This window comes from Podarcis gaigeae (assembly GCF_964106915.1).
Source record: "Podarcis gaigeae genome assembly, chromosome: 4".
NCBI lineage: Eukaryota > Metazoa > Chordata > Lepidosauria > Squamata > Lacertidae > Podarcis > Podarcis gaigeae.
The window spans coordinates 55,777,427-55,802,798 of NC_139677.1; the positions used below are offsets into that span (position 1 = coordinate 55,777,427).

At 38.6% G+C, this 25,372-nt stretch overlaps 1 protein-coding gene and 2 long non-coding RNA genes across 24 annotated transcripts in view; 2 read left to right on the forward strand and 1 right to left on the reverse strand.

The window, feature by feature from the left end:
- The window catches only part of SYNJ1 (synaptojanin 1), a 47,945-nt gene that overhangs the window by 18,168 nt on the left and 4,405 nt on the right, over positions 1-25,372 (forward strand). For 4 of the 22 annotated variants that reach the window (XM_083735871.1, XM_083735886.1, XM_083735887.1 and 1 more), the window contains exons 12-31: positions 2,475-2,640; positions 3,475-3,498; positions 7,299-7,490; positions 7,585-7,669; positions 8,659-8,799; positions 9,623-9,815; positions 10,536-10,694; positions 11,307-11,463; positions 12,042-12,159; positions 12,260-12,475; positions 13,361-13,439; positions 14,900-15,065; positions 15,285-15,497; positions 16,438-16,575; positions 17,174-17,212; positions 17,968-18,012; positions 18,735-18,770; positions 18,861-18,913; positions 19,294-19,402; positions 20,425-20,645. In XM_083735871.1, the coding sequence (XP_083591997.1) occupies positions 2,475-2,640; positions 3,475-3,498; positions 7,299-7,490; positions 7,585-7,669; positions 8,659-8,799; positions 9,623-9,815; positions 10,536-10,694; positions 11,307-11,463; positions 12,042-12,159; positions 12,260-12,475; positions 13,361-13,439; positions 14,900-15,065; positions 15,285-15,497; positions 16,438-16,575; positions 17,174-17,212; positions 17,968-18,012; positions 18,735-18,770; positions 18,861-18,913; positions 19,294-19,402; positions 20,425-20,645 (2,550 nt within the window). Of the gene's footprint in view, positions 1-2,474; positions 2,641-3,474; positions 3,499-7,298; positions 7,491-7,584; positions 7,670-8,658; positions 8,800-9,622; positions 9,816-10,535; positions 10,695-11,306; positions 11,464-12,041; positions 12,160-12,259; positions 12,476-13,360; positions 13,440-14,899; positions 15,066-15,284; positions 15,498-16,437; positions 16,576-17,173; positions 17,213-17,967; positions 18,013-18,734; positions 18,771-18,860; positions 18,914-19,293; positions 19,403-20,424; positions 20,646-24,125; positions 24,150-25,372 lie in introns of all 22 variants that reach the window. The other 18 variants (XM_083735873.1, XM_083735892.1, XM_083735874.1 and 15 more) reach the window with 9 other exon arrangements.
- LOC310843986 lies at positions 9,017-17,953 on the reverse strand. Its single transcript, XR_014563854.1, has 3 exons — positions 17,540-17,953; positions 15,863-15,889; positions 9,017-9,390 (listed from the first exon to the last, which is right to left on the reverse strand). It is a non-coding gene; the product is annotated as an uncharacterized lncRNA (long non-coding RNA).
- Positions 20,653-23,700, forward strand: LOC310844001. The gene is made up of 2 exons (XR_014563869.1): positions 20,653-20,939; positions 22,188-23,700. It is a non-coding gene; the product is annotated as an uncharacterized lncRNA (long non-coding RNA).

Sequence of the window (25,372 nt, forward strand, 5' to 3'; positions counted from 1 at the left end):
TATCCAAAGTTAATCTAAAATGTCTGAGCCAAAAATCAAGGTTTATTCCTAGGTTTTGTAGATGAAGCTATTACCTTGCACCCCACAGTAACTTATTAGTCCTGATATTATTTTTTTAGAGTTATTTCATTCAAGTTCAAATGCCAAAAAATCTGCTGATACAAAAAGCAATAGTGAGGTTGACACAAGCACCAGTAGCTGGTAGTTGCCAATACTCAAACCTAGAGTTCCATGCAAGTTGCCTTTAGTTGGGTACCGTGTGTATTAGGGCTGGGTGATATATCGATATATCATCCAAAACTGGTTTGAAGTCTGTATTGTGATATCAGTTTCATAATTTTTTACCTGGCAATACATTATGAATCATGATATGTGTGTGCACGTGTGCTATGCTAAAATCACGATGTGGGAAAAACCGTGAAGCCAGCCAATTCTTCTTTCAATTCCTTCAGCCCCTGTTAACTCAGCCAGCTCAGCTGTCCCCTGCCTCATTCAGGAGGCAGCAAATCACAAGAGCAGGCACCGGCGAATATCGCAATGCAGGAAAACCCTTGAAGCCAGCCAATGCCTCTACAGAGCTCCATTCTTATTTCAGACATCGTGATATATTGCTATATCACCATATTTAGCTGGTGATATATCACAAGATTGAAAACCAGATATCACCAAGCCCTACTGTTCGCTTCTACATAGTTCCATCCTTATATCAATATATTGTGATATTTAGCTGGTGACATATCACAATGTTGTAAACTAGATATCACTCAGCCCTAGGTTGTGTGTTATATCACACAACAGAAATTGATACAGTATTCTTAGCTATGGTTTTCTATGTATTTTGCTTGTGGCCTTGAAGAATTGTATCTTTCCCGGGCACAAGTGTTAAACAGCAGGGTTTACAATATTTTCATTGCCGGTTTTTGTCTGTTAGTACTTTGCATGTGGGAATGGTGGTTTCTTATGGGTTGTATCCAACTAACTCATTGTGTCCATAGACTGAATCTGCAAGTGCAGCAGAGCTTCCCTTCCCTCTCCTCTCCATGCACTTCCCAGAACTGTTTTGGTCCCCCCCGCCCAACTATCCAGAGCAGATTTGGGAGCGGTGCAAGAGTAAGAGTGGGAAGGGAAGTTCCACTGCACACACAGAAGTTGTTATGTGCATGCAGTGATTCAACTGGGTGAAACCTCTGCAGTTTAATCTTAATTGTAGTCACCTTTTCAAACTACAACTAACTTGAAATGTGTGTTTAACAGTGATTATTTCAAATTTTAAGTGCTATGTTACTATTTAACATCTTAACTAACTTTTCTTTTGCTTTCCTTTTGGTTCATTTCAATTATTTACCTGATATGTAATTGGTGAGTGTAATTCCCGAATACTGCTAAATGTTGAACATTGTAAGTGTTTAAATGTGTATCGCGGCCCAACTTATTGAAGGTACAAAATGCTAAAGATTTGGTTTTAATGACTAGATTCTCCTATACTGAACCTAATGACATTTTTAAATCGAGTTAATTGGTTATTATATGGGTGGGTTTTCTTTTAAAAATGCTGCCTGTGAACTAAAGAACTAGTTCAAGCAGGATTAAGGGCTTGTCATGCTCAGTAGAGTATTTGACATTGAACATATCCCTATGCCATATCACAAACTGGTTTTGAAATTTCCTTTCAGTGGCAAAAGTCCTTTGGCATGACGGACTGTTTGAAAAATCCAAGCCCAAATCCCCTTCATTGCAGGCAGCAGTCCTCATGAGCTGGAAGTCTTCAGTTTCAAAATATACATGCAGCACTTGTAACATATAAATCAGCAGCAAAATAGACAGCAGCCAAAAGTAGATTTTTGAGCATACAGCATAGCTAGCCTGATTTCTAAAACGTAATGATTGGGTAGATAGAAATGCAATTTCAATTTATTCAGCTGGTATATTTTTATTTTGTGCATATGGATATGTACCAGTACACATGCATATAATATACATATTATCATAGCATATTGATTTGTGTATAGTATTTCCATACACATTAATATGTCAATAAAGCTCTGTATATTGCCACTCAATATGTGCTTTGATTGTTACTCATTCCATAGCAGAAGTGACAATTCCTGTAAAAATATAGCATTTAAAAGGACTGGATATATTTAAAGCACATTTATAAAATATATTTGCATGCAATATATACATACCTTGTGTGTGTCCAATGCTTGTACACACCTCACTATTTTGGGTAAAGGCAAAGTATTGCATGGCTGCTCTGTGTGACTTCTGTCCGCCTCCCATTCTCTGCAAAATTCCTTGGGTTGTGTTTATATTCTCATCCTGCAAAAAAATAATAATTATACTGCAGCATAAACAGAAATGAAATTGGTTTAATACCAGCTTGTTATTAGTAGATTACAGCCTAAAACTGTATGCTATTTGCCAGTGTTCTGTAAGTAACTTGAAAAAATATTTATACGTATTCTCCCTAACAGGCTGGAAAGCTGAAGGATGGTGCACGTTCAGTGACCAGAACAATTCAAAATAATTTTTTTGATAGCTCAAAGCAGGAAGCTATTGACGTTTTGTTGTTGGGAAATACCCTAAATAGTGATTTAGCAGACAAAGCACGGGCTCTCTTAACCACCGGCAGTTTACGTGGTATGTGTATCTAGGTTCTTAATTTATATGGCAACAATTAGTACTAATAATGCTGTGGTTGAATCCAAAGCTGCCCTTCTGCACTTGCAGAGTTGTTTTACATCTTGTGCTGCTGCATTGTGTAAGAAAACTGCACCTAAATGCAAAGACTTTCTTCCCTTGCAGAAGGGTGAGAACTTCTTTAGAGCCTCCTTGTTCCATCACTGCACATTTTTTTCTGCTAGCACTTGTGGGCCATCACTAGCATCCATTTTCTTTCTTCTTGCAGTTTTTGGATCCATCCTGATACATTCTGTGTTCAAGTAAAACTATTATTAATGTCATCTTAATAGCAATCTGTTTATAAATAGTCTGCTCTTTTTAAACTAACAATTTTGGATTACTACCATTGAAGAATTTAGTAGGATAAAGGAATGAATACTTTCCTAATCAGATTTATTAGATAATATACATTACTTTATGCATTCATTGTTAAATATCTTAAGAACATGTATAACAATAAATGCTTATACTTTAAGGCTTGAGCATCTAGATAATCTCTTTTGGGAGTCTCAATGGTACTTGCAAAGCTCGGTAAACAAAATTTTGCAGTTCTTTTCAGGGGCGTGTGGCATTACAAAGTCATTGTGAAGTAATGAGAAGCTAAAGTTAGGAACTGCTTCATAGTGTCTAGATGTTTAAGAGTGAGTGGTGTAATTCCGCAGCAACGTGATATAACTGTTCAAAGTTGACACACAAAAGGATTCCTAAAGTGTCCTGGAAACTTAAACTGTTGCTTGGTTAACATATAACACCTCAACTAATTTCTTTTCTTTTCTCCAAATGCATCCATAGTTTCAGAGCAATCATTGCAATCAGGTATAGTATAGCACCCATTTGGGATGAAATGTTATCATGTTAACTTTCTCTATTTTTTTCTCATTCTGAAATACATGCATACAGGAGAATCTTTTTTATGTATTTGGTTGGCAGTGAGATGCACTACAAGCCACTTCAGATGAAAAGTGGCAGGCCACTTCTTCATCTTATGCACTCATAGAATGGTTTGCTGGCAGGTCAGACCTCTCTGCAAGCCTTGAGGAGGAAGAAAGAGAATAGGGTCCTCCTCCTGTTTTCATATGGTCCTGCACAGTGCTTTTTTTCGGGGGGGGGGGGATGCAGGGGTATGCCTACCGCCTAAACATGGGTGCAGATTCCACCTGAGTTAAATCATTGGGTGGTCTAGCTCCGTATTGTCTTTACTGATTGGCAGTGGCATCTTAGATATTTGGACAGGAGTATTTCCCATCTCTACATGCAGATGCTGAGGCTTGAACAGGGGACCTTTTGCAACACAGAAAAAAGCTTTGAAATTTTGGGTTGCAAGACATTGAGAAATGCTCTCTACATGCAGATGCTGAGGCTTGAACAGGGGACCTTTTGCAACACAGAAAAAAGCTTTGAAATATTGGGTTGCAAGACATTGAGAAATGCTTGCTTGCAAGTGAAGACAAGTCCCTTGCATGTTCCTTTGTATGTTGCTTTCCAACACAGATCCAAAGAATCTGGTTGGAGGGCGTGGGAGGTGGGTGAAGGACACACTTGACCAGGTGTGGTTTGTCAGCACAGTCATGAACAGTAGAAATGTTGACCTGGGATGGGAACTGTATGAGTGACAGGTCCCACTACTTTAAAAATAGAGTGGAAGTGGCATTGGGATGTCTTTGCTTTCTGCCTAGCCATGTATTCTAATTTCTGCCAAGGTGCCTTTTGAGCTTTGTAACCTACCTCCCATACTGATGCAGAAGTTGTGTTCAGAATTCTTTTGAAAAAAACTTTTGGGGTTTCCTGAGCTGAAAGTTCATCTGAGGGTGTGAGCCAGGACACCATTCCTAACTGGAGATGCTGGGGATTGAACAAGGGACCTTTTGCATGCAAAGCATATGCCTATCATAAAACTATGGTCCTTCCCCATACATCTTCCCTGCCAGCATGTCTGAAATCAATAAAGATGAGAGGCATGCTCTGCAGATGCCTTGGGCACATTATTCCCTGCACCCCCTTGAGAGGAGTGAAGAGAGCACAGATTGATGTCTATAAGTTTGCTTCTTTACATTACAGTATTTTTAGACCACCAGGCACCATGATCTAATGTAATGGAAGGGGGGGGCTAACCTGTGGTGTTCTAGATATTGTTGGACTAAAAGTCCCATCAGCCCTAACCACTGGCAATTCCAGCTTGATCTGATGGGAGTTGGAGTCTCAACATCATCTGGAGTGCCACATCACCTGCAGGTTAGACCATAATCGGTTATGGATTGAAAAACTTACTCTCAGTATTACACAGATACTTAACAAATCATAGGCTGGCTTTGAATATCTGTTTTGAGTAACTGGTTTTAAATTTCCATTGATAATTTTATTGCTTTATTCATTTTGTAAACCGCTTTGAGTTTTTTTCTTGCAATCAGTGGTATATAGATTTGATGAAATAAAGCCACTCCCGACATCAAAGGGGGGGGGTTGCAGGCTCACGCCCACTAACATCTGCGCGGGGCCAATCGGCTGGCTGCAGAGGCGGAGCTAATGGGGTCATTTAAGGACGGTAAGGCCCGAGAACGCCCCTTTTCTCTTCATTTCAGCTGCGGTTTTGCTCGTCCTAGTTTTTCGGGCTTGTTGTTTTTTGGCCGTGTGGTTTCCTTTTCCGCGGCTTTCCTTTTTCAATACATTATTGTGGATATGAATTTTTGAAAAGTAACTTCTGTGGTGTGTTTTTAACCCATGAAAAAATGGAGTTGCCAGTATTCAAAAGATTCCTTGAGCTTTGGCACTCAGGCATATGGTTGGTCTTTCTAGCCTTCTCATAGGGCCACAAGATCACTAGTAAATCTTAAAATTGAACACGTTGGTATAATATTTGAAATGCCATGTTTTCCCATTACAACTTGAGTGCTGTTGACCTAGGCAGCATTTTAAAGAAAAAATTGTAGGGGTGGAATTTCCCTTGAGCAAATGTATTTCAAATAGAATAAACTATGCCCAATTGACTGAAATACACTTATGCATATTCATCCTACTAATAGAATAACTATATTGTACAGCCAAAGGGCATGAACAACAGAAAGTTGTGTGCTGTTTTTTTAAAGAAACATAATTGCAAAATTTTCAAATGCCTTAAAAGGGATCTGGTTATTGCATATTCTGTTAACTTATGTTTAGTAAAATACACCATGGTATTTTTACATGCTATATTAAAAATACTGCCTTATCCCTAAAACATTGTCAAATTTTAATAGCTTTTAATAGCTGAAGTCTCTCTGAGAAGCAGTTCAGTGTAATAACTTTGCCTATATGCTAGCTTTATTTCTATGAACATTCTTGTTGATATTAAAGCACTGAAATGACTTGATGTGCTTTTCTGTATTAGAGAAGGGATAAACTTATAGACATAGTAGAAAACCCAAAGATCCTGCTTACTGCATTCAGAGTCAACTACCTAGCTGATGTTCATGCTGCTTCTATTGGTATTTTTTCCTGATTTGCTTTAGCTTCTTGATTTATGAAGTTTGGCTTTATTCTGGTTTATGGGCTGCAGATGGAGAAAACATTTGGGGTTTGATCCAGAGAAAAGCCTGTGCAAGGGACTAGGAAGCTGTCACTCCTAGAGGGAGTCTGCTGAATGGTGTGGGTTGCGGTGAAGGGGAATGAGGGGAAAGGGGCAGAATATCTGAATATCAGGCAGAGGCACCATCCACGCATGAAAACTCCTTCCCATTTAGCAAGCACTCTTGGGAGCACCTTCGCAGGGGGTTGGAAAGACTATTGGGATGAGGAGGGGAAAGGAAAGCCATATTTTACCAGCCTAGCTATGCATGCATTCCTCTGGATTCAACCAATAGTAGTTTCTACCAATGTAACTTGAACGGATTAATCTAGAGAGAGTAGCTGTTTGATCATTTTTAAGCTAAAAGAGCCCTGCTGCCACCTGTTTCCTCATCAGTGTTCTACAGTTTGTTAGAAGACTTGGTTCATACAATATATACTTGAAGTAAACCCTTAAGAGTTCAAAAACAAGTTAAGGCACAATTTGCACCTCAAGAAAGTGGGAGGAGAACTGTCCCAATAACATTGCTTTGATAAATGATGAAGTGCATGTTTGAAGCACAGTACATGTGCAAGCAATTTTAACCTAAAATAATTACAGTTGGATTAATAGGCTGTTTAATTACATACAATGGATAACTTAATTTGAAAACTTACTGTTAAAATAAATTTACTCCATTTGATCCCATCTATTCAAAGAATAATTCAGACATGGAGCAAAGCATGTTGGGGATTTATTATTGTTATACAGAACTAAATGAAAGATAAAAAGGATTCGAATTTTAAATGTTTTGGAGAACATATTATTTATTAAATTTAGATACTGCCCTTCATCTGAAGATCGCAGAACAATTTACAGCAAAAAAATTACAATATATATACCCAAAATACCCAAAACATAATACTGGATAATCAGGAGAACTATCATTTAAAAACAAATGGAACTATATCAACTGAGCAGTGCATGTCTTTTCAATAAATTGTTATCTTTACTTTTTAAAATGTAAAGCTTACAATCTTATCTGTCACTTGCTGACTTCTGTGTAAGGAAATCAGTCTTAATATTCTTTTTGTAGCATCAGCAAAAATACTGAAGAGCATGTGTGAGAATTTTTATAAGTATTCAAAGCCCAAAAAAATTCGCATTTGTGTTGGAACATGGAACGTCAATGGTGGAAAGCAGTTTCGAAGCATTGCCTTTAGAAACCAGACTCTCACTGACTGGCTTTTAGATGCACCAAAGGTAGCTGGCATCAGTGAATTCCAAGGTGAGAGTCCTTACCATCAGTTTTGGTTGGATTTTTAGCCATTCTGATTTTTGTCCTTCTGAAGTAATTACCTAAACCTCATATGTTAATTCAGATCGACGGAGTAAGCCGATTGACATCTTTGCTATAGGATTTGAGGAAATGGTAGAGCTAAATGCAGGAAACATTGTGAGTGCAAGGTAAGTGTCACTGTTATGGAAACCAGAGAAGCAAATTAATCAGATTTTGTCAAACTTTCAAAATTTGTGTGAAAGCTTACTGCAATACTAAACACTTCAAAACCTAATCATCAAAGCTTGAACACAGGATTTGTCTGGGTGTCTAGCAAGGCATTAATCTTTTTTGCTACTGGCAGCCCATATGCAACATATCACAAGCTAGTTTTTAAACTGCCAATAGCATCACAGAACAGTTTGCAGTATAGCAAGTGGGGTTGGGGCCTGAGGAGGGGGAGAGACACAAAACTATTAAGAAAAGCAATGTTGAACTTAGCATTATGAATGCTTTCTTATGAACTGCAGCCCCACATTGGTTTGTGCTGGCTCCAAAGTAGTAAGTCAAATGAGAAAAGGTTATTTTCTGAACCAGATTTCAACTAAGCAGCCCTCCTTTTTAAAAGTATTTTTAAAAGGAATATATTTATTCCTACTGTACTATAAGGCTGCAGAGGCATAAGTGAGCATTTTCCAGTGCAAAGCTTGTACTCTTATAGATTTAGACTCATAGAGTTAGAAGGGACCATGTGGGTCATCTAATCCCGTTCCCTCCAATGCAGGAATCTGTTGCCCAGTGTGGGGCTCAAACCCACAACCCTGCTCTACCAACTGAGCTATCCGAGGAATTAGTGTTACAATTTGATTCTAGCTTGAGTGTGGGAGGTTTCCATGTGTGTTCCTGTTTCTTCTATTGCTCAGCAGGAAATGAGAACAGCATTTAAAAAAAAAAAATCTTCAAGTCTTCCCCTCTGCTGAATCTCAGTTTCATTTCCAATTTGGATAAAATGTTCTTGCAAGTTGTCCTTACTATATAGTTTTTATTTTTTGTTTTTGTTTTTACATGATCTGGTATTCATTGTAGCACACATACAAGAGCAGTCTCTTTGTTCTCTTTGGCAAAGTTTGTGAGCACTTGCATGCTGTAAAAACTTTTCTTTTTCCCACACTGGCAGTACAACAAATCAAAAATTATGGGCTGCTGAATTGCAAAAGACCATTTCCAGGGATTGCAAATATGTTCTGCTGGCTTCAGAACAGTTGGTGGGTGTTTGCCTTTTTGTATTCATCAGACCTCAACATGCACCATTTATCAGGTCAGTAAATTGACATGCTGAAACATATTTCAGGTCATTTAAAGTGAAACAAGTGATGTTAACCTGCTGCCAGTCACTTCAGACAGTACTAGGCTAGGTGGAGCAACCGTCTGACTTAGGAACATAAGAAACTATATTTTCTTTAAAATATAAAGCGGTATAGACATTAATAGTAGTAGTAGTAGTAGTAGTAATTAATAATAGTCAAAAGCAAATATTTCTTTGAGAATGGATTTGTTCATGTTTAATATCTGCTTTTAAAATAACAGAAGTCATTTGCTAGTGGCAGGAGAAGCACTGTCTTGTTTGACTATAATCTGAAAACCCTAATAAATAATGGTTGGTGTTACAGATAGAGACATGCCCTTTGCTATTCTGGTTCCATTGCAAAAGATCCTGGTAGGAATTAATTGAAGCATACGGGATTGAAGCTGAAGTAGGAACCTGGTTAATCTTTGCAGTTGCAGAAGTCTAAACTTGCCAGATTGCCATGGTAAATTGGCAGAAGGCTTCAGTGCCAGTATCCCTTGATAGTACATTGCACGACTGTTGAATTATGCTCATTTGTTTCCATGCCAGTTCACCAGCTTCCTGTCTGAAAAATAAGAATTATGCATAAGTGATTTAGCAGGAGAACTTCTGAAAAATGGGTAATAATTTGCTTTCTTCCAGCTGCCACAAATAACAAACATAGGCACGTGCAGGCAAAGCAGCATAATTTAATCTTCAAAAATTAAATGGTTTTAAATATAATTGAAGCTGGTAGAAGCTTTTGCCAAGATTTTGAAAACTCAAATGAACTTATTTTACATTTCATTCTTAGGGATGTTGCCGTTGATACTGTAAAGACTGGCATGGGAGGAGCTACTGGTAATAAGGGTGCAGTAGCAATTCGAATGCTGTTTCATACTTCCAGCCTTTGCTTTGTATGCAGTCACTTTGCTGCAGGACAGTCACAAGTCAAAGAGAGAAATGAGGATTTCATGGAAATATGTCGAAAACTGAGCTTCCCAATGGTAAGGAATAATTCAGTCTCTCATTTTAGATAGAATTGTAGAGTTGGAAGGGAAGCCTATACCTAAAAACATACTTACTCCCAATATGTACATCTATCCACTTCTTTTCCATAGTTGTATTTAATTTATTTCCATTATGTTTTACCTCTATGTTGTTACCTCTGTGAGATCAACAGTTAAGATTCATCATTTTTATGACGTTAGCACAATATACTTCATCTTTATGGTGACAGCATTATGATAGAGATAACATTTTAAATTTCCAGATGCAAGTCAATAGTATAAACTCTTCACATGAATTTGATAAATTTCTAACTCATTTTTGTGTGTAGTGTGTTTGCAGCCCATGATTGCACTCATCCTTACAACTTGATGAGGCAGTCTGAGTCATCACATAATAACTTTACTAGAGTTATTAATGCTCCCCTTCATAAAAGGCACTGTGTAACAGGACTATACTGCATGTCACTCTCTTTGAGCCTGCTTGTCTCAAAGGTTTATACTAAGGAGAAATGATGGTATTGTGATGAGTTCTTAGGGGGTATTAAAACGTAAATAACAATAGTAACTATGGCTTTTTAGGTAAAGGTAAAGACTGACAAAATATGGATTTTATTTATTTTTACAAAGCTGTAAATACAGGTGTCATTTTATTAAACTAGGGGTAGCACTTGGGTTCATAATTATATTTAGTTAGAGTTCTTTTTTTCCCTTTTTCAGGGAAGAATGCTGTTTTCCCATGACTATGTATTCTGGTGTGGTGATTTCAATTACCGTATAGATCTTCCTAATGAGGAAGTAAAGGAACTAATTCGGCAACAAAATTGGGATGCTCTCATTGCAGGCGATCAACTTGTTAATCAGAAAAATGCTGGACAGGTAACATCTCAGGTTTCCTTTAGTGAGGTGTTTGTTCTGATGTAGAACCTGATATAGAACTGGACAACCTTCATTTTGGTATGGTTCATGGCTGGAGGCAGGTTGAGCTTCCATTACCTATTTGAAATGCATTCATGCACTCACACATCACTACCACCACTCTGCCATGTCTAGTTTCATTTATAATCCTCTCACCAAGTAATCCGATGTGCATAGAACAAGCAGGCACAGCCCAGACAGTTCATTCAGAGCTAGGGCTTTGTATCCTAGAGAAGATGAGGTTTGTAGGAACAGCTTTCATTCATAGGTTGCAGTCTCCCTAGTTACACAACATTTTGTAGCACTGTTTTGCTTCTGGATTAGTCACAATATTGGGGGTCCATGTTGTAAAAGTGGACTAGAGTGTCTTTCACCAGGAAAGTTGAGATCAATTGTAGTGGATCTATATTGCCATCATATTGGTCTGCTGTAATGTGTTCTATGTGTGTGGTCTTTTGACTAACTTGTTAGAAGCTTTAGCTGTTGGGGCCATATTATAAAGTTGCTGCAGACTTACCATATGTGTTCCTTACAAGCTGTATATCAGCTAAAGTTTTATTCAATTTCCTACAGATATTTAGAGGCTTTCTAGAGGGGAAAATAGCCTTTGCTCCTACATACAAATATGACTTATTTTCGGATGACTATGATACCAGTGAAAAATGCCGTACACCAGCCTGGACAGATCGTGTACTGTGGAGGAGAAGAAAATGGCCTTTTGACCGATCAGGTCAGATAATAATATTGAATATTAACCAGTGCAAAGTGATAAAACAACTTTTGATAGGACAGTAGTATGGTTTTTAAACATTCAAGTTTTTATTTAATACTGAAATAATTAAGTTGTTCATTTATTAGGATATGGGCTATAGTAGCTAGCCATGCACAAAATACTGATTTTCTGCAGAATTCATGGTCATTTCACCCTTTTGTACATGGATATGCTTGCCCAAATTAATGAAAGGTATATAAAGTACTTTGAACACTTGAAACGAGCTATATAAATGCCAAGTCTGAAGTACAAATTATTCACTTTTCATATATTCACTCTTCACACTTGCTGCAGCCCATGTGTAGACTTGTGCAGTCTTTCTTAAAGAAGCAAAAACAAAGGCCCAATATTCTCCCAGCAAGCAGTTAAGGGAAACATACCCAAATTTACAGATCTTCTCATTTGAAGAGGTGACCTTTATTTGAGTATAAAATGAAATGTAAATCTCCCCTTCCCACATGCTTCTTCTTCCCTTTGTTTGTTTATATTCTGACTATTATAGCATATTCATAAAATTGCTTATATGACTTTTGTAGCGGAAGACATGGATCTTCTGAATTCCAGTTTTCACGATGAAAGTAAACATATTTACACATGGAGTCCTGGAACTTTGTTGTATTATGGAAGGGCAGAGCTGAAAACATCTGATCATAGGTTTGGAGTTGGCCTTTTGTAATACCTTCTAATATTTTAAAAATCTATTTTTTGATGCTCCTCAGCCATTGATGTGCATCCTTTATTTATGTCTTTGCAGGCCTGTTGTTGGGTTGATTGATATAGATATCTTTGAAGTTGATGCAGAGGAACGACACAAAATTTACAAGGAAGTGATTGCAGTGCAGGGACCACCTGATGGTACTATAATGGTCTCTATCAAAGGGTCTTCAACAGAAGAGAACTATTTTGATGATGGCTTGATTGATGAACTTCTTCAAAAGTTTGCAACTTATGGTGAAGTTATACTCATAAGGTTAGAGCCACTTCATTTCAAGGACATTTTTGTAAAGGACAGCTTGGGCATGCCCCATCTTCGTTGTCTCCTTCACAACAAAGAGTTGGTCACTTGCAATGCAAGTTCCTTCTGGTGTTTGTAGGAGGCATTCAGTCCTCACCTAACCTAGTGACTGACTCATACTCATTTTGGCCATAGCTCAACTGTGCTCCAACATGTGCTAGCAGATACCACTTTCCCTTTTTGCCTTCTTATAAGGTCAGACTCTTAGGTGTACTCTATTCTTCAGCTTGGCCACTGGCCAGAACTGAGGAGGAGCCTCTGAATGAGGCCTAGTCTACAAAGTTAGGTAAAGTTATCCTTGCCTGTCCTGGGGAATACCATGTGTTAAGCCATCCTGGATGCCTCCTACACCCAAACCAAAAGGAGCATTCATGACAAGTGAATAATGTTCCATTCAGACATCCCAAGAACAGTTGTAGTCTGGGGGCGGGGGACAGAAATAGCATGGTTAATGTAAGGAGGATTTGTAAGTGAACCAAAGGGGAAGGCAATGGTGACTTTTTGAATAAAGGGTTACTTGACTCCGGATGGGATTTTTTGGTGCTAGTTGGAGGGTCAGGACCTTCAGGAACCCTGATTGTATCAGGATACATGAACTTGAGCTTTTGATTATTAGAAATCTTCTTAGCCCAAGACACACAGGACCATGATGCAGTTTGGTGCATGTCAGTAGGGTATGGTGAGCAGTCCTGCAATTCACCCTGTACTAGATAATCAGCTCTTACCAATCTTTGTCTTTGAGACCACAATAGAAACTTGGAGGCAAGGTGGGTGCTCAGTGACAGGAGTATAAATGTTTGCTTTATGATTTGTAATTTTAACATTGGCTATATTTCACAGATTTGTAGAAGACAAAATGTGGGTGACATTCTTGGAAGGGAGCTCTGCTTTAAATGTTCTTAACATGAATGGCATTGAGGTAATAAGCATTTTTATGTGTAGCCTGCTAAGTTGCAGTGTTTTATGCATATTGTGATCTTTTACTTATTTCCCCCCCCCCTCTCTCTATATATATTTATAAAAGGAATTCTATATCACCATATCATAAAATAGGGGACGCAGGTGGCGCTGTGGGTTAAAGCCTCAGCGCCTAGGACTTGCCGATCGAAAGGTCGGCAGTTCGAATCCCTGCGGCGGGGTGCGCTCCCGCTGCTCGGTCCCAGCGCCTGCCAACCTAGCAGTTCGAAAGCACCTCCGGGTGCAAGTAGATAAATAGGGACCGCTTACCAGCGGGAAGGTAAACGGTGTTTCCGTGTGCGGCTCTGGCTCGCCAGAGCAGCGATGTCACGCTGGCCACGTGACCCGGAAGTGTCTCCGGACAGCGCTGGCCCCTGGCCTCTTGAGTGAGATGGGCGCACAACCCCAGAGTCTGTCAAGACTGGCCCGTACGGGCAGGGGTACCTTTACCTTTACCTTTATATCATAAAATATTAGGGTGGTGTACAATGCTGAAACATAAAATATCAGTAAAACAATACAAATAATCAGTAAACTGTCTGGCTAATATATTTTTTAAAAAAATAATAATCAGGCAACCTGAAGCAAAAACATCTGTAGTGCTTTGTGGAGCTTGCAGAGGACAATCATTTTCTTTCCCACCCTGCTGTGTTACATAGTACTAGAAGCCTCAAGTTCAGGACTTTCAGCTTTGAAACACAGTGCTTTATTTCTATATAGCTGAAGTGGGAAACTATAGTTTGCATGGAGGAGAAGGTTTGTACCTTCATGACTCCCCTCCCTCCTAATGCTCACCTCCAACAGGTCAGCCAGGCCTATTCCCTCCCATCTTTCTCCAATTTCCTTTTGTGTGTGTGTGTGTTTCCAACTGATACCTGTTTTTAATGGACACACCATGGTTCAACTGCTGTCATCCATAGATTAAATTGCTTGACTCATTATCTGACCAACTTCCTGATCCTTTACCATAGATTTTTTTTTCTCACCCTGGATTGAAGTGAGAGCTGTCAACAGAGAATTGAAAAACATGTTTTTTTTACATAGGTATGCTTGAGCAGCAGCATGTTATGTGTCCTCCATAAAAAGTTGCTGTCAAGCAAGTTACATCTTTGGCAGTCAATGCAAAACTTTTCAGAAACAAGATGAATTTATAAAATATTTTCTTAACTATATGCCTTTTAACATTCAACACATTCTCGCAGGGCTGTTCTGTTGTTAATTATTTAATGCACAAACTTAACCTGTGGATGAGTTTCAGGTTGAGCAAATTCAGCCTCCCATTATATCATGAGGAAGAATCTTACTTCTGTTTTCACTGTTAGAATTAGAATTATGACTTATATTTGTAGTTTTTTTTTAAGTAGTTGCACAAACCATAATCAATAATTATATTAATTATTATCTGATTTGTTTGAAATTCAGCTGCTTGGGAGGACAATCAATATTAATTTGAAAAACCCAGATTGGATTAAGAGCTTGGAGGAAGAGATGAGTCTGGAGAGAGTGAATATTGCCTTGCCTTCATCAACCAGTTCCACTTTGCTTTGTGAAGATGTGGAGGTTTCAGCAGACTATGATGATATGGAAGGTTTGTCAAACTCAAACTTAAATCTATACTCTAATTAGGTTTCATCCATTATGCATAATCTTACATTATAAAAGTTTGATTATTGATATTTTGTAGGAAAGTGGTAGCAGCTCTAGTAGCTTTTTTAAAAAAGCTCTACAGTATTTGCTGTATTAATTGCGGTACAACTTGACAGATTTGTAGTTCTGTTTACTTAATAATATTTTACTTTGTTTCAAGGTGATGTTGATGATTATAGTGCTGAAGTAGAAGAAATTCTTCCACAGCATCTACAGCTAGCAGGAGGTTCTGGTCTTGGAGCCTCACCTGCCTCTTCACCTCGTTCAAGCCCTTGTCAGTCGCCTACATTATCAGATGGGCCACCTCCAGCTCTTCCATCAAGACCAAGCAGAGCACCTAACAAGACTCCTGGACCACCTACATCTTCTCAAGGTATTGCCACATCTTACCAATATCCTCCCCATATGTGCATGTACTTATTTGTACATTCCATTAGATGCATGTATATGGATATTCAAATACAAAGTACCCAAGATTGTTGAAACAAAGGTCTTCAAGAACTTTGTGAGCCTGAGGGCAATAACCATCTTATTGCTATGGTAAACTGCTCTGGGAGATTATTTTTGGCTGAAATAAACAACACTAATATAATGATTTAATATTCCATATTACAGTCATACAGAGTGCGCAAACATCAATGAAATGCTTTTTAGCAATTTATATTAAATACTACAGGTATTAACAGTACTACTGAAAACAAGTTTTACATACAAGGAAGCGTGAGCTTTATACAGTACTTGCCTGAGGAGATGGTACTTGCTTTCCTGAAAGAAATAACAGGATTTGTGTGCTGAGCTTCTTTGAATAATGTAATTTGAAAAAATAGTTGTTATATAAGGGACGCGGGTGGCACTGTGGGTAAAACCTCAGTGCCTAGGACTTGCCGATCATCTGGTCGGCGGTTCGAATCCCCACGGCGGGGTGAGCTCCCGTCGTTCGGTCCCAGCTCCTGCCCACCTAGCAGTTCAAAAGCACCCCTAAGTGCAAGTAGATAAATAGGGACCGCTTTATAGCGGAAAGGTAAACGGCGTTTCCGTGCGCTGTGCTGGTGCTGGCTCGCCAGAGCAGCTTTGTCATGCTGGCCACGTGACCCGAAAGTGTCTGTGGACAGCGCTGTCCGCAGACTCCCGGCGCTGGCTTCCAGCGCTGGCTCCCGGCCTCTTAAGCGAGATGAGCACGCAACCCCAGAGTCGGACACGACTGGCCCGTACAGGCAGGGGTACCTTTACCTTTACCTTTTAGTTGTTATATAACTAGGCATAAGAATGCTTTATTTTTTTTAATACTTCTGTATATAAATTACTATTGCCAGGTTCTCCAATAGATTTTCAACCAATTGCCCAGCAAAAAGAGTCTACCCAAAGTTTGGAACCCAAACGCCTGCCTCCACCTCGGCCCGGAGCACCTCCTGCTCGCCCTGCTCCACCACAGAGACCACCTCCACCGGCAGGTAAGCCGGTAAAATGTGAAAATAATACCTGAAGAAAGTTATTCTATTGTTAGTGGTAAATTAGCTTAAATTAAGAATACCTTTGTTGTGACTCTGCAGAGGGTTTTGGGAGCTTTGTCTTCTGTTTGTACATAACCACAGCTTGCTGTGCCTTCTGAACTGACAAAACTATGGTTTGTTTGAAATAACTTTATAACCCGTGGTTTCAAACAAACCAGTTACCATTAACCACAGCTTTGCCAGTTTGGATGACACAATAACCTGCAGTTAAGGAAAAACAGAAGCAAAAACTTCCAAACTGTTTCTTCCCTTGTCACCGCACTGGAGGAAGGGAGTGGGGAGTGCATGACCCCAAGGCTCATCTACATTTGTTCTTATCATGTTAAACTATGCTTTAGCCTGCTGAATACAGCCACTACTACCCTATCTATTGATGCTTTTCTAGCTCTCTGTCTATAACTTTGAGTATGAAGGTCTCAAAGACTATATAATTACAAACAGTGCATTTATTGTTCCTGATTCTTGATTTCCTTTGTCTCATGCTTCTCTTTCAATTCATACTTTTTATTTATTGCTGCATCTGCTGCTTACCCTTAAGGAGGTAAAAGTCCTGCCCCTGCTAGAAAAGAATTTGGAGGTAATGTTTGTGTTCAAATAGTGGGTAAAATATTTTGTGTTAATCTAGATTTCTTTGTTAACACTTTTGTTGATATCCAGTCTTAGTCATTCATATTCACAGAAGCTCCATTTAAATCATTTGGACTTGAAACAGGGCTACTCTGAGTAAGAGTGAGTTGGATATCATTCTTTGTTTTTAACAAAGGCTTTATGACACAGTTTTAGTTTTAGAATGCTTTTATTTTCCTAAAAGTAGTAAAGTTACCTATGGCTTTGAAATGTTAAAGATGGTGCTAAAATTGTAGCAATATGCCTGATTAAATATGAATTGCAAATGTGAACAAACCTGTAACTGAGATTATGTGTGGAGGACAGGAGGAGGTACATTGGTTTGTTCCAAAAGCCTGGATGAAAAAAATAGTTTTTGCCTGGTGCCTAGTAACATATGGTGCCAGGTTCACATCCCTGTGGAAAGTAGGGAAAGGCATACTGAAATTTAGTTCACAGTTAGGGTCCTGACAAAGAAACACAAGTTCTTAAACCTGTTTTTTTATCTTGTTAATGATTTAAATATGATCCTATCAATGAAAAATAAAATGAAAGCTCTTTAATCTTTCTAAATGTGAATGTCATGCTTGCTTATTTCCTCCTCAAATCGCAGCAATATACTGTTTGAGTTGATCACTTTATTCAGAACAAAAGCCTTGCAATTCTGTTTTTTCTTACATTTCCTTGCCCTGCTGCATGGCCGGTTTTCTGCTTTTCTCTGATAAGGTCTTGGTGCTCCTCCCAGTCCTAGTGTAGCCAGGAGAGAAGAAGGTAATGAATTTTCCTCCTGTCAACTGTATATGCAAATATTCATGCACAGCTGTCCTGACTTTCTTGCCTGAGGGTTCCTATTTGTACTTTATAATTTTCGGTGTTAACTTATTGAGATAATAATTCAGTCATGACAAATGATGTCAAATTTGTGGTTTTTTTTTAAAGAAAGCACTAAATTGCAAGTGCTAAATTGTGTGAGATCAAAACTTCTATTGAGTCAATAGTCAGGCAAATGTGAATATGCTTTAGGCATGTTTCTTCTGAAAATGTACTAGTTTTTGTTGAGAAAGTGAAAACCACATAACTATGGTTTAGATTAAGCATTGAACTGTCAGATTAGTCTTCTTGTAAGCACTGGAGATATTCAGCCTAATTTGGAGCCAATTTGCTTTTTACTGGAACCATTGATAAACAATTCTGTAAATCAGTTATCATATTCACAGTGCATCTAAGGTGATCATTCATAGAGGATTCCTAACAATTAGGAGCATTTCATTCTTCTAGCATCATGCTATGCTGAGGGAATAAAGCATGCAATTGTTATGCCATTAAAGACTATCAAAACATAATGTTAAAAATACAGATAGGTACAGTAATGTAAACATTTGAATTAGGATGTCTGCAACTTTCTCATCTAAATATAAAATCACGTATTTGTAAACCTAAATATTCACTAGTATAAACTGATTTATTTGTTTATTTTTGTTCTTATTACAAAGCTCAAAAAAGCCCTGGGCCACAAAGAAGAGACATAGGTACTATATATTGAGGTTAAATACTTAATTACAGAGAATCTGGATTTTGAAATATATAAAGAAATTAGTGACTTCTTTCTGTTTCTGCAGCTCAGAGTCATTCACCATCTCCAGCTGGACCTACAAGCATAGGAACTAGACCGGTAGGCAATCAGAGCTTGTGATGTTGTTGTGATATTGTGATCCTGTGTTTGGGTTTATTAACTTCAAAGTTTGTAGAAGAGAATGTGATGAAACTTTATCGTGCAATCTTTTGAAATAATGGTTCGTATTTAGTGATACTAGCCAAGGAATCCTCATTTTCCCTATAAGACTTCTAGGATCTGTATTATTTAATTTGAATCCCAGCACTAAGATTTCAGGATTTAGCTTTTCCCATTTCCCTAAATATTAAGCTATTAAAATATTTGACCTTGATTGCACAGTCATTGCAATCTGAAGTGAACTGAACTTCCATTCACAGGCAATTGTTAGGGTTTCCAAATTATAACCATATTGCATCTCTGCACCTAATGCATTTCAGACTATTCCTCCCCGAGCTGGAGTCATTAGTGCACCACTAAGCCACATCCGTCCCCCTGTGGGGAGACAAACACCTGAAGTCCAACCCAAGCCAGCAGAATCACCAAGAGGTAAATTGTTTGTTTTTGCTTTAATGTAGTTATCGTGCAGTTTAGTGGTGAAACCTATATAATACAGTCTACTCTTCCCACTTTCCCAGAATTGGTTCTGTGACAGTGTCCTGTTCACATCTCTTTCAGAATTAATGTGAGTTTCTTACCAGCACATAACATAGGTGGTTCAAGGTTGCTAATGGAATAAAGTCTCAGTCATGCACTTAAACAAATTTTGTAAACTATAGGTCTGCTATGCAGAGAAGATTTTAGAATTTTTGTAGCCACTTCTGGGCAGTACTTCTGTTTTTAAAATACTGCAAGAGAATCTGCTTATCCATATGAATGGAAATAATTACAGATCCTTTACCCATGGGTACACAAGTATTTCAGAGGTATAGAATGAAATAAAGAGAATGAACTAGATTAATGAGCAACCTCAGGAAAATTTGTTGCTAACTACTTTGGAGATGTTTATTACAGCTAAAGATAGTATTTCTCACCCCTACTGTGGCATGGCTACATAGTGTGTGATCAAAGACATGAATGGTTCTTAACCTCATGGGAAATACCAGATATATATGCTGTATTCAAATGTATGCACCTCCTACTTCCTTAATGTGTGAAGACTTTATCTCTGCTCAGAACCTAAATAGCTGTGACATGAGTTCTGTGAGCCCAATGAGACTTTAGACCTGATGTTCTCAAAGAGCAGTTCCCTTCATGACAAACTGCTTTTGAAACTGATGTGAATTTCAAAAGCAGATTGTGATATCAGAGGGCCTGGCTGTTCAAAGGGGGCAAAGATCCAAATTTGTGTAAGTTCTTGAATGAGCAGCTCTTTTAATCCAGGCCCCTGGCAGTTTTCCTGAACTGGGGTTACTCTTACATGTTTTGGTATGTGCAGTTCCATATATACAGATAATCATTTTTCCTATGGGATGCCATCCAAGGGTTGAGACGCTGACCACTGTCAGGAGAACTTTGTGTTAACTGAGAAAATCTAATTCCATTAAAAAACACTTTCTGTGTATTTGCAGGATCCCCTCTGCTTCCTGAACCACTTAAGCCACAGGCTGCCATTCCTGTTCATTCCACCACTCAGCAGCCCCCTGTCCTAAAGATGCAGGAACCTCTTGTACCTATGACAGTAACATCTCAGACAGCTTCTCCACAAAACCTGGAAGCACCACCGCAGCCTCCCCCTCGTAGCAAATCATCCCAAAGCTTGCCTTCTGAACCCGTCCCTTCACAGAAACAAGTATGTATGCAATTCTTTTTAATACTTTATTTTTAGTGCACAAGTACACTTACTTTAACAGGCTTACTCAACAGCAGCATTCACATGCTGATAACTTTTACATTTAAATATATAGTGCAGTCAACTCACAACTTAAACACGTTTTACATGTGCTGTCCAGTTGAAATCACATAAATTAAACACACAAAAGGTGGAGAGCTTAAAAGCTCCTTTTGTTTTCTTGGTACAGAAAGAGCTTTTAAGCTCTCAGACTTGCTCACCAGGTTCTGGAAGGCTCTTGCAAGATCTCATAGTGTCCTCCGAGTTCCCATGAAATCTCGTGAGAGCCTCCCTGAGCTTGGTACACAAATCCCTGAGCCCAGTAAGCAAAATATTGCAAGAGTCTCCCTAAGCTTGGTAAGCTCTCTGTCTTGCTTGTGGGGCAAGACCTGTTTGGTGTGCCGGCTCTGGAATGTAAAATTGTTCATGTGGAAGCAGTTCGACTATACACAAGTTCAGATTTATGAGCCATCCCCAGAACATAATCCCCATGTTAGATGCAAGTCAACTTTATAGAGCTATTAGAAACTATGGAGAAGAAAACACAAATGAAACATATTAAACCAACTATTAAAAAATAGTGCTGTGAATTTTAGCTTTCCTCTTTGTGGTTGTTAAAATTCATACAGATGTTTGAAATTCGAAGGTGGGGGTCTAGTTAGCGTGATACGCTTTTACTTTGAGGCACTTGCAGATCTGTTTATATTGGTGCAGCAATAAAACTGCTAGCACATTTGCAAAGCTAAGCAGGGTCTAGTATGGGGATGGGGAACTGTGTGTTGAGATTCCTGCATTGCAGGGGGGTTGGACTAGATGACCCTGGGAGATACCTTCCAATTCAACAATTTTATGATATTTTTGAAATTAAGTCCTACTGAATTTATTGGGACTTGCATGCAAATTAGTTTGTTAAGGAATCTCAGCCAGCACAGTTCTATACATACTCAGTAACAAATCCTACTGTACAGTGAGGCTTACTCCTAAGCATGTCTGCATAGGATTTACAAACTTAGTTTCATAAAAAACACAATTAAATAGGAATGGATTCATCATATAGAGAGACTGGTTTAAATCATGTTTCCCATTTTTTATTTACATTTTTTATGAACAAACTATTTAGTTCCTGTAACAAAACATGTTGATTAGCAGCTAAAGGAAGGCTTTTATGTTCCTTAGGAGAATAATTGAAAGACTTGTTGTCATGCAGTCCACATGTCTGTTGCACTACACAATTATATATCTGGTTATAATTGAAATGGGAGGAGACAAGTGCAAAATGAAAGTCTTTTTCTTTGCATCTGTACCCATGCAAGGTCTTCCTTGATGACTAGGACATACTTGGGAGCATAGGCTACTGAACTTAAAGGTTCTTACTTTCTAATGTCAGCATGTAAACGACTATAAGTATCCAGAACTTCCCAGAACAAAGGACCGATAGTTATTGGGCACAGTCGTGTGTGTGTGTGTGTGTGTGTGTGTGTGTGTGTTTCATGACATGGGAAGTAAATTTGTATAGCTTTTGGTTGATGAGTCATAAATACTCATAATCTAAGAAATGAAAAAATTGCAGAGCTCAAGTAATTAGAAGGCATAGACAATACAAGTTCACTTAGGTCCTGGGACCATTGGGGAGAACAGAGCAATCTTGGAGCCAGCAGATTCTAGACCAGCTCAAACCTGCCCTTGGAACATCCCTAATCATAGGCCCATAGAGTTTCTAGGTGACACTAGCCCAAAATTACCCCCACGTCTGCTGGCAAAGAGGCACTTCCACCCCATCCTAACACACTCCAGTTAGCAGAGCTGTGGTTGGGGATTGTCTAAAAGACATTAAAGTAGGTGCCAGGCAAACCTCTGGGAGGCCACTCCATAAGTGATAAGACATGGCTGAGATGGATATTATTCTTGTAGGCAGCTGCTATATCACAGCCTAGGTGGTAAACAGATGTCTTAAGACATGGGTAGAGTTTAACATGTATTATGGCCAAGTTTCAACTGGACTAGCTTACTAACAATATATTAATATGGTCACACTTATATTCAAACTGACTTAACTATCCTTTCCACTGTTGGTAAGTTGGTAACTATCCTTTCCACTGTTGCTGCTTCTAAGTCTTATAAATTGGGCCAAAACCCCCTGCAAAATATTAGAAAAGATGTCTAATACTGAGCATCCATTTTCTTGGTGAAGTTAGAAAGCAGTTAAACACAGTCCTCTATACACTTTCCCCAAATAACCTGGTATGAATATATAAGAGGTATTTAAAGCAGTGCTAGAACAGTATTACTAGTTTATCCACTGGCAATCAGACATAGAAAGGTTTAACAGAATGTGTCAAAATGCAATCTCTTAGTAATGATTTGCTTCAGAAAGAGAGCTTTTGAGTCTTTGAAGCCAGTACAGCCTAATGTCCTCAACCTGCTTTTAAATCTGTAAAATCAAAAACCAATCCATGCAGTCCTTTGAACATGCTAGTCACTTACATGATTATCTCGCTCTCACATAGCAGCATGACTAAATGTCATCTGGAGCGGGTTTAAAATGCAGCCGCCCCAGTCATATGAATAGTCACTTGATCACTAAGGGTTGTATTCAATATAGCACTAAGTAGTTCCTTCAGTACAAGGAAATCCTTGCGCAGCTGAACTTCCCACCTCCTCACCCTGTGAACCGCCCAAATCTGTTCTAGGGGTTCCCCAACCGTCTAGAGCAGATTAGGAGAGGGCATGGCAATGCGCACACAGGAGAGGGCATAGTTCTGTTGCACTAGAAGTAATCCTTGTGCTGGCGGGATGAGTTACTAGAATACTGCCCAAAGGCAATATATTTTAAATATGCAAAATGCTTGTTGGGTATCATTGACTCAAACATAGCTTGCCAGTTGAGGCAGCTTTCTTTGTAAAATCAAAGCCAAAGTGAAGGACTATTGATATCAGCGGTGTCTACCCTACAGGTTTTTTGTACCCACAAGACCTCCAAATTTGCACCCCTCAAGGTCAACAGTTTTTACTTTTTATTGGCTGCTCTCATATTGACAGTTTTTAGCTTTTTAACAACTGCTCTCATATGTCGCCCACTATGATGATGTGCTTTGCCTCCCGCAAAGTTGTCCATTTTATAAAAAAATAATTTAGTAATGAATAATAAAAGCTTTAAAATATATGCAAAATAACACTTTGGCTGCCCCCAGTTTGACAAGCAGCCCCCGGAGGGTTGTCTGTGGGTCAACGCAGCCCTCAGCCTGAACAAGATTAGTTTCCCTGCTTTATATCATAGCAAATCCAATTAGTACAGTAGAGTGTTTCTGCATGTATGTGTTATCAAAGTAACATCTAACACTCAAATAATTGGACAGACATAGTGCTGGGTCACTTTTGAAGCATTTTACCATGGATTTCTTCCTAATATTTTCCCTTTGATGTCTGTCTCTTTCTCACAAGCAGGATCAACCATCAGGGTAAAAGGTACCTGACTCTTTACTAGTATTTTGTTATTTCCATCCATTATTTGTTCTCCATGAGTTGTAGCAAAAAAGATGTATGAACAATTTAGCTTCATACATCTGCACTTGCATTGAAATCACCTGCCTGCATATATAGGCAGACATGCCATAGTTTCATTCTTGCTTTCTGTAGCATATTATTGACATAAAGCACCTTATTTAGCTTGGTATGCTATGGCCTTGTAGAGTAAGGGTTCTCAAACTGTGCCAAGTAAGCCTCTCCTTAAATGAAGAAAACAGCATAAAGAAGTTTTTAAAATAAATGTCTGATTGTTGCCAGCTTTCAAAAATCAGAGGGGAGGGTCCTAATACAGGACACTAAAATAGCTAAAAATCCACAAAAAATGCCTTATGATGAAGTTGGAAACCTCACTTGCACCTCACCAAGAGGTCTGCCTCACACTTTGAGAACCACTGCTATGGGAAGTACTTAATTTGGTCCCATTTTCTGAAACTTTTAAACACTACTCAACCCTGATAACAAGACTACTTTATGAAACAAAATGAATATTGCGGCAAAAAGTGTAACATTGGTTTCAGCTCTCTCACACTCAAAAGTTCATGAAAAAAAGCTGCCCTTTTAGAATAAAATATATCTATTTCTAGTTTTAATATGAAGCTAGTTTTAAATCGGTTTGCTTCTGAGATCAATGCAACTTACTAAGCACATTCAATTAAAACCCACAAAGCAGTGGTGCTGCTCTTTTGGGTCTTGGTATTTTTAAATTACACCATAAACATAGCATGCCATGAGCCATATGCAAAATTGCATTTGATTTACATTTATTCTGTAGTTAAACATGGTTATACTTGGACATTGACAAAAATTGATTTATTGATTATTATTTTAAGCAGGCTGTTTAGGTAAGTATAAAATGGATCTTTAGATTTAAAACTTTGTGTTTAGCATTGTTGAATATAAAACGATACAGGATTGGCGTATGTCTAATATATGTAAAAACATGGAAATTTACTCTTACACTAGAATAGGCATAGTCACTCAGAAGTCAGTTCATTGGAGCTTACTCTTAGGTGTGTTTAGGATTATGGTCTTAATTACTGGAAGAAATGAAAAATGTAGAATGTGTCTTAAATATGAGGAGAATGTCGATTCTATGTATAAGGATACCCCCTGCAGTTGGGAAGCCTTCTTTTCATCCCCATGCTGGGTGAGGGAGCCAGGTT